The sequence below is a fragment of the Oncorhynchus keta genome, unplaced genomic scaffold (genome assembly GCF_023373465.1).
Source record: "Oncorhynchus keta strain PuntledgeMale-10-30-2019 unplaced genomic scaffold, Oket_V2 Un_contig_10196_pilon_pilon, whole genome shotgun sequence".
Taxonomy (NCBI): domain Eukaryota; kingdom Metazoa; phylum Chordata; class Actinopteri; order Salmoniformes; family Salmonidae; genus Oncorhynchus; species Oncorhynchus keta.
In genome coordinates, this window is record NW_026277032.1 from 1 (window position 1) to 19015 (window position 19015).

At 46.4% G+C, this 19015-nt stretch overlaps 1 protein-coding gene across 1 annotated transcript; it reads right to left on the minus strand.

Moving 5' to 3' along the window:
• Window positions 1–190: 190 nt before the first annotated feature.
• Window positions 191–18709, minus strand: LOC127916944 (E3 ubiquitin-protein ligase UBR4-like; the record flags this gene model as incomplete). The annotated part of the gene is made up of 18 exons (XM_052500298.1): window positions 18546–18709; window positions 18207–18434; window positions 17968–18046; window positions 12516–12740; window positions 12027–12195; window positions 10739–10969; window positions 9772–9859; window positions 8558–8751; window positions 7927–8166; window positions 7432–7570; window positions 6805–6930; window positions 6420–6548; window positions 6037–6169; window positions 5204–5417; window positions 3600–3775; window positions 3376–3503; window positions 1728–1860; window positions 191–463 (listed from the first exon to the last, which is right to left on the minus strand). Coding segments are annotated over exons 1-18 (3007 nt in total), but the record flags the coding sequence as incomplete, so codon positions are not given.
• Window positions 18710–19015: the final 306 nt, after the last annotated feature.

A 19015-nucleotide genomic window follows, 5' to 3' on the forward strand; every position in this document is an offset into this window, starting at 1 on the left:
TATCTATATCTATATCTATATCTATATCTATATCTATAGTGGGACTGTATCCAACACATCACCATCGGCCGTTACACGTTGTGCACCTACTGACCAGAAAAGATGTTATGAAATAAAATGTCAAAAAAAATCCCAATGACATGTGTTCATAAAATAAAAATGTTTAAGGAACTAGACAGGTGCCACAGACAGGCGCCACAGGCAGGCGCCACAGACAGGCGCCACAGGCAGGCGCCACAGACAGGCGCCACAGACAGACGCCACAGACAGGCGCCACAGACAGGCGCCACAGACAGGCGCCACAGACAGGCGCCACAGGCAGGCGCCACAGGCAGGCGCCACAGGCAGGCGCCACAGGCAGGCGCCACAGACAGGCGCCACAGACAGGCGCCACAGACAGGCGCCACAGGCAGGCGCCACAGACAGGCGCCACAGACAGGCGCCACAGACAGGCGCCACATTACTACAAAGACAAAACAGCCCAATCAAGCAGGATGGTCTTGCTTGCAAATAATATATATATATATATATTTTTTTTTTAAAGCTTGAAAGGGTAGTGTCAAGGGATTAGTGTGGTGTGTGACAACTCCAATACTTTAACTTGTATGTGGTACACATCACATTATTGTGGAGACCCTCCTCTAAGAGTATGAATTATGCTGCTTGAGAAGGTTTGAATGCTAAAAAACCCTGCAGACACATAGAAGTACAATAGTTCAACATTGCTACTGTAGTAGGTCAAAGCTGTGTGATGGAAAACCTTGGTGTAGCATGGGTGGAGTAAACATTGTGGGGATCCTGTGAATTTCCTTTCTTTTTCAGCTTGACAGCAATCCCTACTTCTCAATTAAAACATTTTTTTCTTTGTAATTTCCATCGTTTTTACATTGGAAGGTGATTATACAAAATTCAAATCATAACATTTCCACATACAAAAGGTATCTTTCAAAAATGTAATTTGAGCTTCAAATTATGTAAAAAAAAAAAAAAGTTTTTACAGTCTTAGGTTAGCTAACGTTTAACTGGCTATCATAGCAGAACATTCGCTACCTTATTTGTGCGTATAGGTGTTTGTGCTTACTGGACTTTGGACGTTAACTAGCTAGCTAAGCAAAATATCTTGTTCGCATTTTCTTTTGATTACCTCAGCTTGAATACCACCATATATAGCTAGCAACAGTATCTACAGTAGCCTAGGTTTATTCACATACACGTCTTATGACTGGCAGCTGTGTTGTTGCCAAGCAACCGACCTGGTGTTAGAACACTGAGCCTGAGCTAAAAAACAAAACAACTAAAAAAACATGTTAGCATTGTCAGAAATGCTACAATAACGTAGCATATCGTTGGTTCTTAATAGACAGGTATGAGCATGTGAGAGCGATAAATTAATCAATTTAATCAAAACTGGTCCAATGATCACTTCATGGCTGCTGTCGTCTTGTTCTTATCTGATGCCTAGAGATATCGAGCTCGATCGGGCAAAGCATTAAAAAAAAGTTTCTCTAATGCTAACGACCCTGTTCAAATCTGGTATGTGGCAAGAGGTGGGGAGTGTTGTGTACCTCCAATCAAGTTCATTTGCGACATTTCATCGACATCGGTGTCATAATGGCTTAAATATGATGGTAGGGAGATTTTAATTTAAAACATTGAGCTTCAAATCAATCCCTACTACAGTCGGGCAGACCAACCGATTAAATAAAAAATAAAAAAATCACATCTACTCACATCTTGCTGGAAGGCACTTTTCCAGGCTTCATACGATGCTTTGGGGTCCTTCTTGAGCCAGAGCTGGGCCTGAGCATGGATCTCATTGCAGTAGGGCTTCACTGTAGTCAGAGACTCCACAGCGGAATCCTGGAGACACAGAAACAACAACATTTCCTGAAATTGACTAATCTACAAAATCACCTAAAAATCCTTAAATGACTCATTATAATTTTGTAGTCATTCTACAAAATCACAGAGTGCAATGTAAGTCTCTCCTCAAAACGCGCCCCACCCAAGCAGCCGCTGCGAGGCAAGTATGACTGACTGACTGACTGACTGACTGACTGACTGATTAACTGACTGACTGATTAACTGACTGACTGATTAACTGACTGACTGATTAACTGACTGACTGATTAACTGACTGACTGATTAACTGACTGACTGATTAACTGACTGATTAACTGACTGACTGATTAACTGACTGATTAACTGACTGATTAACTGACTGACTGATTAACTGACTGACTGATTAACTGACTGACTGACTGATTAACTGACTGACTGATTAACTGACTGACTGATTAACTGACTGACTGATTAACTGACTGACTGACTGATTAACTGACTGACTGACTGATTAACTGACTGACTGACTGATTAACTGACTGACTGATTAACTGACTGACTGATTAACTGACTGACTGATTAACTGACTGACTGATTACTGACTGACTGATTAACTGACTGATTAACTGACTGACTGATTAACTGACTGACTGATTAACTGACTGATTAACTGACTGACTGATTAACTGACTGACTGATTAACTGACTGACTGATTAACTGACTGACTGATTAACTGACTGACTGATTAACTGACTGACTGATTAACTGACTGACTGATTAACTGACTGATTAACTGACTGATTAACTGACTGACTGACTGATTAACTGACTGATTAACTGACTGAGTAACTGACTGATTAACTGACTGATTAACTGACTGACTGATTAACTGACTGACTGATTAACTGACTGACTGATTAACTGACTGACTGATTAACTGACTGACTGATTAACTGACTGAGTGATTAACTGACTGACTGACTGATTAACTGACTGACTGATTGATTAACTGACTGACTGATTGATTAACTGACTGATTAACTGACTGATTAACTGACTGACTGATTAACTGACTGACTGATTAACTGACTGACTGACTGATTAACTGACTGATTAACTGACTGACTGATTAACTGACTGACTGACTGATTAACTGACTGACTGATTAACTGACTGACTGATTAACTGACTGACTGATTAACTGACTGACTGATTAACTGACTGACTGATTAACTGACTGACTGACTGATTAACTGACTGACTGATTAACTGACTGACTGATTAACTGACTGACTGATTAACTGACTGACTGACTGATTAACTGACTGACTGACTGATTAACTGACTGACTGACTGATTAACTGACTGACTGATTAACTGACTGACTGATTAACTGACTGACTGACTGATTAACTGACTGATTAACTGACTGACTGATTAACTGACTGACTGATTAACTGACTGACTGATTAACTGACTGACTGACTGATTAACTGACTGATTAACTGACTAGTGCTATAGTACGACGGTACCTTGTTCTTCTTGGAGGTGGGGGCAGGGGGCTTGATGAGTTTCTGTAGGATCCTGAGACACATCAGAGTAATGTTCTCCACCACCACAGGGGTCTTGATGTTCACAGCCATCAGGAACAGACTCAGGGCTATAGACGCCGAGAAACATGACGGATTATTACATTTAAAAAAAAGGGGGGGAAAAAAAATAGGGGGATGAGAGAAGGAGGTGGTAAAAGCCTCACCACATCGCAGTCGTAGCTCCCAGCAGCCCCCTTCCTTGGAGATGGAGTCGGTGAGCAGTAGCATCTCATACTGCAGACTGGAGACAAGGTCAGGATTGGCCCAGTGGCCCTTCAGAGCAGCGGACACCTTGTGAATGATCAGGTCATTCATCTGCTGAGTGGCCTCTGGCTGGTCTCTGTACAGGGAGATGTCGACAGATGAGAATGGGTTTACTGACTGTATGTGGGTGTGTAATGGAATTGCCTAGGCTTTCAAGCTCAGAGGACTAACACGGGTCTTATAGCACACGGACTACCCAGGTTTTAACAGTCGTTTGGGCTTATGTACACTTGTGAGCAACGTGCGCGTTTGGTTGGCCTAGTGGTTAGAGCTTTGGACTAGAAACCGGAAGGTTGCAAGTTCAAACCCCCGAGCTGACAAGGTACAAATCTGTCGCTCTGCCCCTGAACAGGCAGTTAACCCACTGTTCCTAGACCAGTTAACCCACTGTTCCTAGGCCAGTTAACCCACTGTTCCTAGGCCAGTTAACCCACTGTTCCTAGGCCAGTTAACCCCCTGTTCCTAGGCCAGTTAACCCCCTGTTCCTAGGCCAGTTAACCCCTGTTCCTAGGCCAGTTAACCCCTGTTCCTAGGCCAGTTAACCCCCTGTTCCTAGGCCAGTTAACCCCCTGTTCCTAGGCCAGTTAACCCCCTGTTCCTAGACCAGTTAACCCCCTGTTCCTAGACCAGTTAACCCCCTGTTCCTAGACCAGTTAACCCACCGTTCCTAGACCAGTTAACCCACCGTTCCTAGACCAGTTAACCCACCGTTCCTAGACCAGTTAACCCACCGTTCCTAGACCAGTTAACCCACCGTTCCTAGACCAGTTAACCCACCGTTCCTAGACCAGTTAACCCACCGTTCCTAGACCAGTTAACCCACCGTTCCTAGACCAGTTAACCCACCGTTCCTAGACCAGTTAACCCACCGTTCCTAGACCAGTTAACCCACCGTTCCTAGACCAGTTAACCCACCGTTCCTAGACCAGTTAACCCACCGTTCCTAGACCAGTTAACCCACCGTTCCTAGACCAGTTAACCCACCGTTCCTAGACCAGTTAACCCACCGTTCCTAGACCAGTTAACCCACCGTTCCTAGACCAGTTAACCCACCGTTCCTAGACCAGTTAACCCACCGTTCCTAGACCAGTTAACCCACCGTTCCTAGACCAGTTAACCCACCGTTCCTAGACCAGTTAACCCACCGTTCCTAAACCAGTTAACCCCCGTTCCTAGACCAGTTAACCCACTGTTCCTAGACCAGTTAACCCACTGTTCCTAGACCAGTTAACCCCTGTTCCTAGACCAGTTAACCCACCGTTCCTAGACCAGTTAACCCACCGTTCCTAGACCAGTTAACCCACCGTTCCTAGACCAGTTAACCCACCGTTCCTAGACCAGTTAACCCACCGTTCCTAGACCAGTTAACCCACCGTTCCTAGACCAGTTAACCCACCGTTCCTAGGCCGTCATTGAAAATAAGAATTTATTCTTAACTGACTTTCTTAGTTAAATAAAAGGTAAAAAAAAACACTGTCTACGAGAACACAAACCACTACTATACCTGGTGAGCAGGCAAACCAGTTGTCTGACCTCCTCTCTCATGGCAGAGGTGCCTCTCCTCAGGTTGTACTCAAACAGCTCTCTGATGAGCCCCTGGAGCCCCAGGATCTGGCGGAGGGCTGGGTTGGTGGCCAGGGCTCTTAGCAGGGTGATGCAGTGACCCGTCACGGCCGAGGCACAGCCATAACACTTGTTGGAGGAGGTGTGTCCGCAGCCTAGAGAGAGAGAGAGATCTTTGTTATTAGTCTAAAAAGTAAAGTAAAACGTCTAGGTTTCAACGCTTAATAACAGGCCGGCTACTGCTTGTGTGTCCGCAGCCCAGAGAGAGAGAGATCTTTGTTATGAGTCTTAAAAAAAAAGAAACGTGTTCTCAAATACTGGAAGTTACACTTTAGATAAAAACGTCTGCCAACATGGGAAATTGATTTGTAGCAGTTTGAGAAAGATCGTGTGCAACCCCCCAAAAATCGCACCCTTTCCTCAATACAGCTCACTACTTTTAACCAAGGCCCGTGCACTATAGGTGACAGGGTGGCATTTGGGATGCAGTCCTGGGATCACAACAAACAACACGACAAGTGACAGTAAAAATACACACCACCGAATGGCTTCTATATATAGAAATCCCAATGGGAAGGGCCAAGTCAGGTAAAGGAGTCTGTGTGTGTGTATATGTGTATATGTGTGTGTGTGTATATGTATATATATATATATATATATATATATATATATATATATATATATATATATATATATATATATATATATGTGTGTGTGTGTGTGTGTGTGTGTGTGTGTGTGTGTGTGTGTGTGTGTGTGTGTAAAGTGCAGTACCTAACACAGAGAGGGCTCTGTACTGGCTGGCTGTGAAGGTGGGCTGATGGGAGCTGGAGCGTGAGGACTTGGTGGCGGCTTCACGCTGCTGCAGGTCGTACTCCAGGAGCTCTTTACGGGACGCCAGGACTTTCTGGACGGGGGGATGATAACTCTTTTAAAAAAACCTCATACTAAATACTTCAACGTAGGACCTGCTGTTTTGAACAGCGATATAGAAATGTAATTACTAAAAATAAAAGGTATCCTCATTCAAGTCAATGTTCCCGTGATGGCTGTGAACGGACGGCCATGTTTGAGTGTGTACCTATAACCAGGAAGTAAACTAGGTGAGTAAGGACAGGATTCAGTGTGTGCTCATCACGCCCCCCCTGGTCTCTCACCTGTATGATCTTGGAGAGCTCGTCAAAGGAAGTCTTACAGTCCCCGCTGTACTCCTGAGCCAGCTGCTGGATGTACCTGTTCACATTGGCCGAGGACGCTCCAAGCCCCGCCCCTGCTCCAGAATCATCCTATAGGGGAGTGACAACAGCATCAAAACATAAGGTACTAGTTCAACACTTCCAGTAAACAAGACACATTCTTCATGATGTTTTACTGCCATACAACTTCTAGGGTATTTTAAAAAAGGTTTAAACTTTAAAAATGGTTGTGACATTTGGTTAATTTACCCACTCAAGTGAAATGCTAAAAGGACTCAAAAATGTCAAAATGTGAATCTGTGGAGGTGCGAATCGGATGTTCATGTACCAGAGGGTAGTATCTGACCTGTGGTTTCTCAGGCGCTGCCTCGTTGACCTTTGACAGCAGACTCTCCAGCTGAGGTCTGTGCCCCATTAGCTGGTGGTACACGCGGTCGGCCTTGTCCAGCAGCGTGTTGATGTTGGTCACCGCCTACACAGAGAACACAAACAAACAGCAGGCAGGCGTTGGTTTGGTTTTCAACCAGTTGATGTGGGACGGATGGTTCTATGTTTATTGGTAGAGCGGTAACAGAGATGTAACCAGGACAACAAGAGGGATGTGACCAGGACAACAAGAGGGATGTGACCAGGGCAACAAGAGGGATGTGACCAGGGCAACAAGAGGGATGTGACCAGGGCAACAAGAGGGATGTGACCAGGGCAACAAGAGGGATGTGACCAGGGCAACAAGAGGGATGTAACCAGGGCAACAAGAGGGATGTAACCAGGGCAACAAGAGGGATGTAACCAGGGCAACAAGAGGGATGTGACCAGGGCAACAAGAGGGATGTGATCAGGACTGAGAAAATCTGGAATGTTTTTTAATGTTTTTACTGTGTGTCAGGGTTGGAAAAAACTATATAGCTAACCCCTGCCACGCGTCACTAATAATTAGTTTGAGAAAGTAACGATAAAACTAAAATGTGTTCACCTTCTTCCTGTCCTCCTCGGTCTCTATCGGGTCCACAGCACAGCAGGGCTTGGTGTACAACATGAAGTCGAAGCGGGCGTATTTACAGAACCCACAGGCGTTACACAGGAACGGATCCTTCTCATCATAATTAATGGACCTGGAGGAGGAAGAGGAGGAGGAAGAGGAGGAAGAGGAAGAGGAGGAGGAAGAGGAAGAAGAGGAAGAGGAGGAAGAGGAGGAAGAGGAAGAGGAGGAAGAGGAGGAAGAGGAAGAGGAGGAAGAGGAGGAAGAGGAGGAGGAAGAACCACATTCAAAATCAGCATCAGTAACCAAAAAAACCCACCAAACTACACCAAAACTAAGTGTCCCGCTTTAAGACGTGAAGTGTGTACCCGATAGGACTAATCAGACATGTCAACGATTTGGCTATTCAGATCTTTAAGTGAGCCGTAACATATTAATAAATTAAAATATGTCAGGCATCGATGGCCTCAAGTCTACTTGGTTAGCCACCTGCACTTGTGACACTGGTAGACGTTTTCTCCACAGTTGCCACAGACGCCAGGGTTGGCGGGCACGGAGGCAGAGCATCGCGGGCACTGGAGCGTCTCGCTGGACGCCTGGTAGTTCTCGTAGAAGTCGGAGAACTCGATCATGAGGTTGGACGCCACGATAGGCAGCGGCAGGTCGATTTTGACCTCTGTCTGACCTGGAGTCAGTTGGACCTTCTTGGCCTTGTGCCAACGGGCCGGTCTGGGTAGAGGGAGATAAAAAAAAAAAGGTGCATTTTTATATAAGAAGACAAAATATAAAAAGACCCATTTAGGCTGATTCCGTTCATATTGAACTAAGACAGAACTAGGAACGGTTCATTGATTAAAGCTCTCTCTGTTTCCAGTGTCCGTATTGTTGATCCGTATCGCGTTGACTGGAACAAAATCTGGTGATAAATCCAATCCATTGATGATCAACTATTGATACCGTACCATATCGTTGTCAAAGCCAGATATATTTAAATACGCTTAAATAAGAACTACAGATGAGCCTGGTCCCAGATCTATTTGTTCCACCAACTCCAACGGTCATAGAAAATAACTGGGAGCAGGATAAACAAAAACACACCGCGTTCAGGGCACAAACTCACTTGTTCTTGAGCTCTACGATGGCCTGTACAGTCCTATTGTTGTAGTAGAGGCTGATGGTCCGGACCATCTTGGTCCTCTTCAGGTCTCCTATCTTCACCGTCACCTTACTGATGGTGTGACTGCTGATCAGCTTGACCACCTGCTGGGTAGTAGTGTATCTGGTGTCCACCTTGATGGACGACAGCTTGATGTTCTGAGGAGACAGAGAGAGAGAGAGAGAGAGAGAGAGAGAGAGAGAGAGACAAAGAGACACAGAGAGAGAGAGAGAGACAAAGAGAGAGAGAGAGAGAGAGAGAGAGAGAGAGAGAGAGAGAGAGAGAGAGAGACACAAAGAGAGAGAGAGACACAAAAGAGAGACAGAGACAAAGAGAGAGAGACAGAGAGAGAGAGACAGAGAGAGAGAGACAGAGAGAGAGAGAGAGAGAGAGAGAGAGAGAGAGAGAGAGAGAGAGAGAGAGAGAGAGAGAGAGAGAGAGAGACAGAGAGAGAGAGAGAGACAGAGAGAGAGAGAGACAGAGAGAGAGAGAGAGAGAGACAGAGAGAGAGAGAGACAGAGAGAGAGAGACAAAGAGACAGAGAGAGAGAGACAGAGAGACAAATAGACAAATAGACAGAGAGACAGAGAGACAGAGAGACAGAGAGACAGAGAGACAGAGAGACAGAGAGACAGAGAGACAAAGAGACAAAGAGACAAAGAGACAAAGAGAGACAGAGAGAGACAGAGAGACATAGAGAGACAGAGAGACAGAGAGACAGAGAGACAAAGAGACAGAGAGACAAAGAGACAGAGAGACAGAGAGACAAAGAGACAGAGAGACAGAGAGACAGAGAGACAGAGAGACAGAGAGACAGAGAGACAGAGAGACAGAGAGACAGAGAGACAGAGAGACAGAGAGAGAGAGACAGAGAGACAGAGAGAGATAGAAAGAGAGACAGAGAGAGAGAAAAGACAGAATGAGTATTGGATACATAGAGAATGGGAAAGCCTTCCCTGTCAATGAAAATGAACACTGATTTGATTCAATACGCTTCAGCCAGAAGTGTGTGTTTGATCCCCCCCCCCCATGCATTTAATGGTAATGGATTGGTGCTACCATGTCCCGTAGGGAGTTACCCCCCCAAACATTACTTACACCCGTCCATTCTTCCTATATCCATAAAGGGGGACACACAAAGTGTGGAGAATTGGGAAGCAGCGTTAGACACTACTTACAGAGAAGGGCACTTCAGGGTTGTTGCACACCAGACAGGGATCACTCTCCAGGTAGAAACCATCAAACTCCACCAGACCTGACAGAGTACTGCAACACAGACAGACATGGTTAGTATTTAAACCAGACCTGACAGAGTACTGCAACACAGACAGACATGGTTAGTATTTAAACCAGACCTGACAGAGTACTGCAACACAGACAGACATGGTTAGTATTTAAACCAGACCTGACAGAGTACTGCAACACAGACAGACATGGTTAGTATTTAAACCAGACCTGACAGAGTACTGCAACACAGACAGACATGGTTAGTATTTAAACCAGACCTGACAGAGTACTGCAACACAGATAGACATGGTTAGTATTTAAACCAGACCTGACAGAGTACTGCAACACAGACAGACATGGTTAGTATTTAAACCAGACCTGACAGAGTACTGCAACACAGACAGACATGGTTAGTATTTAAACCAGACCTGACAGAGTACTGCAACACAGACAGACATGGTTAGTATTTAAACCAGACCTGACAGAGTACTGCAACACAGACAGACATGGTTAGTATTTAAACCAGACCTGACAGAGTACTGCAACACAGACAGACATGGTTAGTATTTAAACCAGACCTGACAGAGTACTGCAACACAGACAGACATGGTTAGTATTTAAACCAGACCTGACAGAGTACTGCAACACAGACAGACGAGACATAATTCAATAAGAAACAAAACATAGAGGCACACACCTGTGGAAGCTAGTTTGATATATTTAATTGAACCAGTATTTTTAAAAAACAGGTTAGTCATGAGATAAAAAACCTATTTTGCAAGGGAAACCTATAGTTCTATATAGTGCAGCAGTAATCTCCACGAGTAATCTCGGTAATCTCCACGAGTAAGGTGCCTGGAGACGCCAGCGACACCGGGGTAATGATGATGGATAGTTTCGCTCCGTATTCAGCCGTACCTGTAGATGTTAGAGTTGGGGTGGGTGGTCAGAATGTGGTTCTGGGTCCTCAGGATTTCCACAGCTTTCTGGGAATACTCCTTCAACTTCTTCTCGGTCTGGGGGGTCTTCAGGGAAAAGTAGCCGAGCAGGTCTACGAACTGAGCGGCCTTGCGCCCATAGGCGGGCAGCTCTGGCCAGATGGCCCAGGTCAGGTCCAACAGCAGCTCCTGTTGAGACTTACTGGAGTTTCTACAGAGGGAAAGAAATATGGTTCTTAGCTTTGAGGTTAACTATTGACAATTGGTAGATGTTGAAAGATATTGTAGTCCTGCAAACAGTCTTTTCTGACCAGCCAAGCATGAAAAACATACTTTCAAGAAACTGTTGGGAAACCATTGTGTGAAGGCAGCTCTCTAGGTTCAGGCATGGTCTAGAATGACGAAGAGCCTGCACATTTATAACTGTTACAATAGATACCTTTTACGAGGCTGATGTGTGTGTGTGTGTACTAGTGCTGTTTGGTTTCAGTTCGATTATTTAAAAAATTATATATATATATGTTTTGATTATTTAAACATGTAAAATAATAATAAAATATTGCAGTGGAAGAATGTGTAGAGAGAGAAATAATGGGGTGCAAAGGAGTAAAATAAATGAATAAATACAGTAGGGAAAGAGGTAGTTGTTTGGGCTAAATTATAGGTGGGCTAAATTATAGGTGGGCTATGTACAGGTGCAGTAATCTGTGAGCTGCTCTGACAGTTGGTGCTTAAAGCTAGTGAGGGAGATAAGTGTTTCCAGTTTCAGAGATGTTTGTAGTCAGTTCCAGTCATTGGCAGCAGAGAACTGGAAGGAGAGGCGGCCAAAGAAAGAATTGGTTTTGGGGGTGACCAGAGAGATATACCTGCTGGAGCGCGTGCTACAGGTGGGAGATGCTATGGTGACCAGCGAGCTGAGATAAGGGGGACTTTACCTAGCAGGGTCTTGTAGATGACATGTGGGTTTGGCGACGAGTATGAAGCGAGGGCCAGCCAACGAGAGAGTACAGGTCGCAATGGTGGGTAGTATATGAGGCTTTGGTGACAAAACGGATGGCACTGTGATAGACTGCATCCAATTTGTTGAGTAGGGTATTGGAGGCGATTTTGTAAATGACATCGCCAAAGTCGAGGATTGGTAGGATGGTCAGTTTTACAAGGGTATGTTTGGCAGCATGAGTGAAGTTTGCTTTGTTGCGATATAGGAAGCCAATTCAAGATTTAATTTTGTGTGTACTACTGTACCTTTATGTCGTGTGAGCACATACCTGTAGATATGCAGTGCGAGACAGTGGGCTTGCCAGCGCACGGCGGAGGAGTTGGACTCGAGCAGGAAGCAGCGGAGGAACTGAATGAGAGTCTCTTTGTCGGCAAACTTGTTGAGCTGAGAGACCAGAGCGGTACACAGCTGGTCCTCCTGGCTACCCACACCGTCACCTGGAGAAGAAGACAACATTTTAGAGAAAGACTTGCTTGGAGCGCACACACACACACACACACACACACACACACACACACACTCAGACTACAGTAGTAAGTCTTCCTTAAAACACAAACACTTCAGACTACAGTACCAAGTCTGTTTCTCAAACTTACAAAAAATGAAAGGTTTAAGGATAAAAAAACAAACATTTTAACTCAATCATTTTCTAACGATCGAAAGACGTTAAAACAACCAACGTATTTCCAACGATATACAGCCGTAATAATTTAAGTAAGGTTATAACGTGCTGAACTCTCGCGTCTCTCTCCCTCACCTTCTTTGTCTTTCTCCTTGTCCTCCTTTTTGCTCTTCTTGCTTGAGGACTTGCTCTGAGAGGACTGAGTCCCAGTGCCCCCAGACCCTCCTCCGGAGGAAGAGGAGGAGGAAGAGGAAGCCAGGACCTTGCTGCCACACAGAGCACAGGATAGCAGCTGGAGGAGCACCGGAGACACTCCCTCATCTACCAGGAAGCTGACCTGTAGTAGGAAGTATAGTATGGCTGGAGAGAGAGAGGGGAGTGGGGAGGGGGGGGAGAGAGAGGGGAGTGGGGAGGGGAGAGAGAGAGGGGAGTGGGGAGGGAGAGAGAGGGGAGTGGGGAGGGGAGAGAGGGGAGTGGGGAGGGGAGAGAGAGAGGGGAGTGGGAGAGAGAGGGGAGTGGGGAGGGGAGGAGAGAGGGAGGGGGGGAGGGAGAGAGAGAGGGAGTGGAGAGAGAGGGGAGTGGAGAGAGAGAGGGGAGTGGAGAGAGAGAGGGAGTGGAGAGAGAGAGGGGAGTGGAGAGAGAGAGGGGAGTGGGGGGGAGAGAGAGGGGAGTGGGGAGGGAGAGAGAGAGGGGAGTGGGGAGGGGAGAGAGAGAGGGGAGTGGGGAGGGAGAGAGAGGGGAGTGGGAGGGAGAGAGAGAGGGGAGTGGGGAGGGGAGAGAGAGAGGGGAGGGGGGGGGAGAGAGAGGGGAGTGGGGAGGGGAGAGAGAGGGAGTGGGGAGGGGAGAGAGAGAGGGGAGTGGGGAGGAGAGAGAGAGGGGAGTGGAGAGAGGAGGGGAGTGGGGAGGGGAGAGAGAGAGGGAGTGGGGAGGGGAGAGAGAGAGGGGAGTGGGGAGGGGAGAGAGAGAGGGAGGGGAGGGGAGAGAGAGAGGGGAGTGGGGAGGGAGAGAGAGGGGAGTGGGGAGGGGAGAGAGAGAGGGGAGTGGGGGGGAGAGAGAGGAGAGAGGGGAAGAGGAGAGAGGGGAGGGGAGGAGAGAGGGAGGGGAGGAGAGAGGGGGGGGGAGGAGAGAGGGAGGGGGAGGAGAGAGGGGAGGGGGAGGAGAGAGGGGAGGAGGAGAGAGGGGAGGAGAGGAGAGAGGGGAGGAGGAGAGAGGAGAGAAGGGGAGGAGGAGAGAGGAGAGGAGGAGAGAGGAGAGAGGAGAGAGAGGGGAGGAGGAGAGAGGGGAGGAGGAGAGAGGGGGGGGGGTAGGGTAGGAGAGAGAGGGGGGGAGAGGGGAGGGTAGGAGAGAGGGGGGTAGAGGGGAGGGGGAGGAGAGAGGGGAGGGGGAGGAGAGGGGAGGGGGAGGAGAGAGGGAGAGAGAGGGGGAGAGAGAGAGGGGAGTGGGGGAGAGAGAGGGTTAAAAAGACTAACTAATCCATGCCAACTGAAACTCGCAGTACAGCAAAGATTGGCTCGATAACAGCAAAAGGATAGGGTAACACTTCAAGAAATTGACAAGTCTAAAGGCTACCCTGGTTACCACTTGACAAGTCTAAAGGCTACTCTGGTTAACACTTGACAAGTCTAAAGGCTACCCTGGTTACCACTTGACAAGTCTAAAGGCTACCCTGGTTACCACTTGAAGAGTCTAAAGGCTACCAGGGTTACCACTTGAAGAGTCTAAAGGCTACCAGGGTTACCACTTGTCAAGTCTAAAGGCTACCAGGGTTACCACTTGTCAAGTCTAAAGGCTACTCTGGTTACCACTTGACAAGTCTAAAGGCTACCCTGGTTACCACTTGAAGAGTCTAAAGGCTACCAGGGTTACCACTTGACAAGTCTAAAGGCTACCCTGGTTACCACTTGACAAGTCTAAAGGCTACCCTGGTTACCACTTGAAGAGTCTAAAGGCTACCCTGGTTACCACTTGACAAGTCTAAAGGCTACTCTGGTTACCACTTGACAAGTCTAAAGGCTACCCTGGTTACCACTTGAAGAGTCTAAAGGCTACCCTGGTTACCATTTGACAAGTCTAAAGGCTACCCTGGTTACCATTTGACAAGTCTAAAGGCTACCCTGGTTACCACTTGACAAGTCTAAAGGCTACTCTGGTTACCACTTGACAAGTCTAAAGGCTACTCTGGTTACCACTTGACAAGTCTAAAGGCTACCCTGGTTACCACTTGACAAGTCTAAAGGCTACCCTGGTTACCACTTGACAAGTCTAAAGGCTACCCTGGTTACCACTTGACAAGTCTAAAGGCTACCCTGGTTACCACTTGACAAGTCTAAAGGCTACCCTGGTTACCACTTGACAAGTCTAAAGGCTACCCTGGTTACCACTTGACAAGTCTAAAGTCTACCCTGGTTACCACTTGACAAGTCTAAAGGCTACCCTGGTTACCACTTGACAAGTCTAAAGGCTACCATGGTTACCACTTGACAAGTCTAAAGGCTACCCTGGTTACCACTTGACAAGTCTAAAGGCTACTCTGGTTACCACTTGACAAGTCTAAAGGCTACCCTGGTTACCACTTGACAAGTCTAAAGGCTACCCTGGTTACCACTTGACAAGTCTAAAGGCTACCCTGGTTACCACTTGACAAGTCTAAAGGCTACCCTGGTTACCACTTGAAGAGTCTAAAGGCTACCCTGGTTACCACTTGAAGAGTCTAAAGGCTACCAGGGTTACCACTTGTCAAGTCTAAAGGCTACCCTGGTTACCACTTGACAAGTCTAAAGGCTACTCTGGTTAACACTTGACAAGTCTAAAGGCTACCCTGGTTACCACTTGACAAGTCTAAAGGCTACCCTGGTTACCACTTGAAGAGTCTAAAGGCTACCAGGGTTACCACTTGACAAGTCTAAAGGCTACCCTGGTTACCACTTGACGAGTCTAAAGGCTACCCTGGTTACCACTTGAAGAGTCTAAAGGCTACCCTGGTTACCACTTGACAAGTCTAAAGGCTACTCTGGTTACCACTTGACAAGTCTAAAGGCTACCCTGGTTACCACTTGACAAGTCTAAAGGCTACCCTGGTTACCATTTGACAAGTCTAAAGGCTACCCTGGTTACCATTTGACAAGTCTAAAGGCTACCCTGGTTACCACTTGACAAGTCTAAAGGCTACCCTGGTTACCACTTGACAAGTCTAAAGGCTACCCTGGTTACCACTTGACAAGTCTAAAGGCTACTCTGGTTACCACTTGACAAGTCTAAAGGCTACCCTGGTTACCACTTGACAAGTCTAAAGGCTACCCTGGTTACCACTTGACAAGTCTAAAGTCTACCCTGGTTACCACTTGACAGGTCTAAAGGCTACCCTGGTTACCACTTGACAAGTCTAAAGGCTACCCTGGTTACCACTTGACAAGTCTAAAAGGCTACCCTGGTTACCACTTGACAAGTCTAAAGGCTACTCTGGTTACCACTTGACAAGTCTAAAGGCTACCCTGGTTACCACTTGACAAGTCTAAAGGCTACCCTGGTTACCACTTGACAAGTCTAAAGGCTACCCTGGTTACCACTTGACAAGTCTAAAGGCTACCCTGGTTACCACTTGAAGAGTCTAAAGGCTACCCTGGTTACCACTTGACAAGTCTAAAGGCTACCCTGGTTACCACTTGACAAGTCTAAAGGCTACCCTGGTTACCACTTGACAAGTCTAAAGGCTACCCTGGTTACCACTTGACAGGTCTAAAGTCTACCCTGGTTACCACTTGACAGGTCTAAAGGCTACCCTGGTTACCACTTGACAAGTCTAAAGGCTACCCTGGTTACCACTTGACAAGTCTAAAGGCTACCCTGGTTACCACTTGACAAGTCTAAAGGCTACTCTGGTTACCACTTGACAAGTCTAAAGGCTACCCTGGTTACCACTTGACAAGTCTAAAGGCTACCCTGGTTACCACTTGACAAGTCTAAAGGCTACCCTGGTTACCACTTGACAAGTCTAAAGGCTACCCTGGTTACCACTTGAAGAGTCTAAAGGCTACCCTGGTTACCACTTGAAGAGTCTAAAGGCTACCCTGGTTACCACTTGAAGAGTCTAAAGCAGGGGTGTCAAACTCATTTCGCATCGTGGGCCACATACGGCCTAGGGAGATGTCAAGTGGGCCGGACCATTAAAATTATACCATACTCTGCTATAAATAACCAAAATATCATGTCTTTCCTTTGTTTTGGTGTAAAGAAGCACGAGAACATTAGGAAAATATTGAAATTTAATGAACTATCCTTTTACAAAACATTTCATGAAACACCTCATATTTCCTTAGACAAATGTGCAATTTACTTTTATCATTCACAAATATGCATTGCAACTGATCCCACTGATTGTACAAAGGCACAAAACTTTAATTGGTACTGAAAAATATAGTAATGCACTTTAAGATTAAATGAGACTTTTAAAGAAAGGAATTTTTAAACCACTTACACATACGCATATAAAATCTAAATGTAATCCCTGCGTACACCTTACAAACTAAGGAGAGTGATTTTAAATGTGTAATGAAGAAAGTGTTCGCCTGTCCTGTAAATCTGTAAACTTCATACATGAAACATACATACACATACAATACATACTGACAATTTATGGAGTTGTATGAACAGTAGAATTCCATCACACAACTTTTGTTTTGAAGCTGCTGACTAACATTAAAGTGCACATTTTTTAAATCACCACAGTAAGGATTCATCTTCACAGAGCTGTATTCTTTCAATGCAAACAGTATCTAAGGCAGCATTTTAAAGGTGTTAGTCTAGTTTTTCGCTGTGATGAGTCTCGTAGTGGCGTCGAATATTATATTCCTTCAATACCGAAACTTGCTGCAAACACACCAAGCACAAAGGTTTTCCGTGCATCTCTGTAAATAAATAGGACGTGGTCCATTTTTCTTTGAAAATTCTACACTCCTTATCTACTTTTCTCCGTATGGATAACGACATTTTGGCTAATGAGGGTGTAGCGGAGAGGTAGAGACCAAGGTATTAACAACGCTGTAACAAGCAGCAGATGGCGCATTGATACCGTCTGCTGTTTTCAGTCTGTCTCAGTGATGCGGCTTGTCTTCTACTCTGATGGAAAGAGTGCGCCCCTTAGCGGATAATCCATGAATTGCAGCGAATTAAAATATTAATTCCATGTCTTTTATGCATTTTTTCCACTTTCAAATTATCCTGCGGGCCTGATCGAACCTCCTTGGGGGCCGGGTTCGGGCCCGCGGGCCGTATGTTTGACACCCCTGGTCTAAAGGCTACCCTGGTTACCACTTGAAGAGTCTAAAGGCTACCCTGGTTACCACTTGAAGAGTCTAAAGGCTACCCTGGTTACCACTTGAAGAGTCTAAAGGCTACCCTGGTTACCACTTGAAGAGTCTAAAGGCTACTCTGGTTACCACTTGACAAGTCTAAAGGCTACCAGGGTTACCACTTGACAAGTCTAAAGGCTACCCTGGTTACCACTTGACAAGTCTAAAGGCTACCCTGGTTACCACTTGAGAGGGGAAAAATACTAAAAAAGAGCAAGAGTGAAGAGCCTTGAACTTACAGTCATCCTTCATACAGAACTTCTGCCAGTTGATGGTCCTCTGGGTGGCTATCTCAGCACAGGCCTTCAGGTGCTCCATCTGCCGACAAAAAACAGAGAAACTCAAGTACAAGAAAAAGTAGCAAAAATATATACATATATATTTTTTTAAAGATGTAAGACTGAGGTATTGGGGGATTAATACATTTTTAAAAAACGTTTTTTTTTTCTCTCCCAAGAACTGAGATGTAGACACTCACCAGACTAATGAGCGTGTCGTACTGCAGGGCGGAGCCGGAGGTTGCCGTGACGACGCCGGCGCGGAGGAAGATGCCCTGTTCTTCCAGGAGCTTCTTGATGCCGCGGACGTGAGAGTCCAGCGTGTGCAGGTCCCGGAGCTGACGGTACTTCTCCTTAGAACCACAGATGAACAGGAGCAGCTTCCTGACCTGGCGCCTCACGAAGGGCGTCTGCTGAATCATCAGGTACTACACAGGCAACCATAGATGGTAGAAGGGGTGTTAGTGTGTGTGAGCGAGCTAGTAGGAGACAGAGAGCGATTGAGGGAGAGGAGGAAAAAAGTGTGGGGGATCATGTACCTCAGACAGGAAGTAGAACCAGGAGTGGTCGAAGACGGGAGGCGGGATGCGGGGGTTGGTGTCAGCGATCTTCTTGATCTGATAAGGTAATCTCAGAACCATCTCAGTCAGAAGTTGGGAGTAGGCCTCAAACACATCAGCAGCATGACCCTGATTAAGAGACAGGAGAGAGCGAGACAGGAGAGAGCGAGACAGGAGAGAGCGAGACAGGAGAGAGCGAGAGGAGAGACAGAGAGAGAGAGAGGAGAGAGACAGGAGAGAGACAGGAGAGAGAGAGAGGGAGAGACAGAGGAGAGACAGAGGAGAGACAGAGGAGAGACAGAGGAGAGACAGAGGAGAGACAGAGGAGAGACAGAGGAGAGACAGAGAGAGACAGAGGAGAGAGACAGGAGAGAGACAGGAGAGGGAGAGACAGGAGAGAGGAGAGACAGGAGAGGGAGGGAGGAGGAGAGACAGGAGAGAGCGAGAGG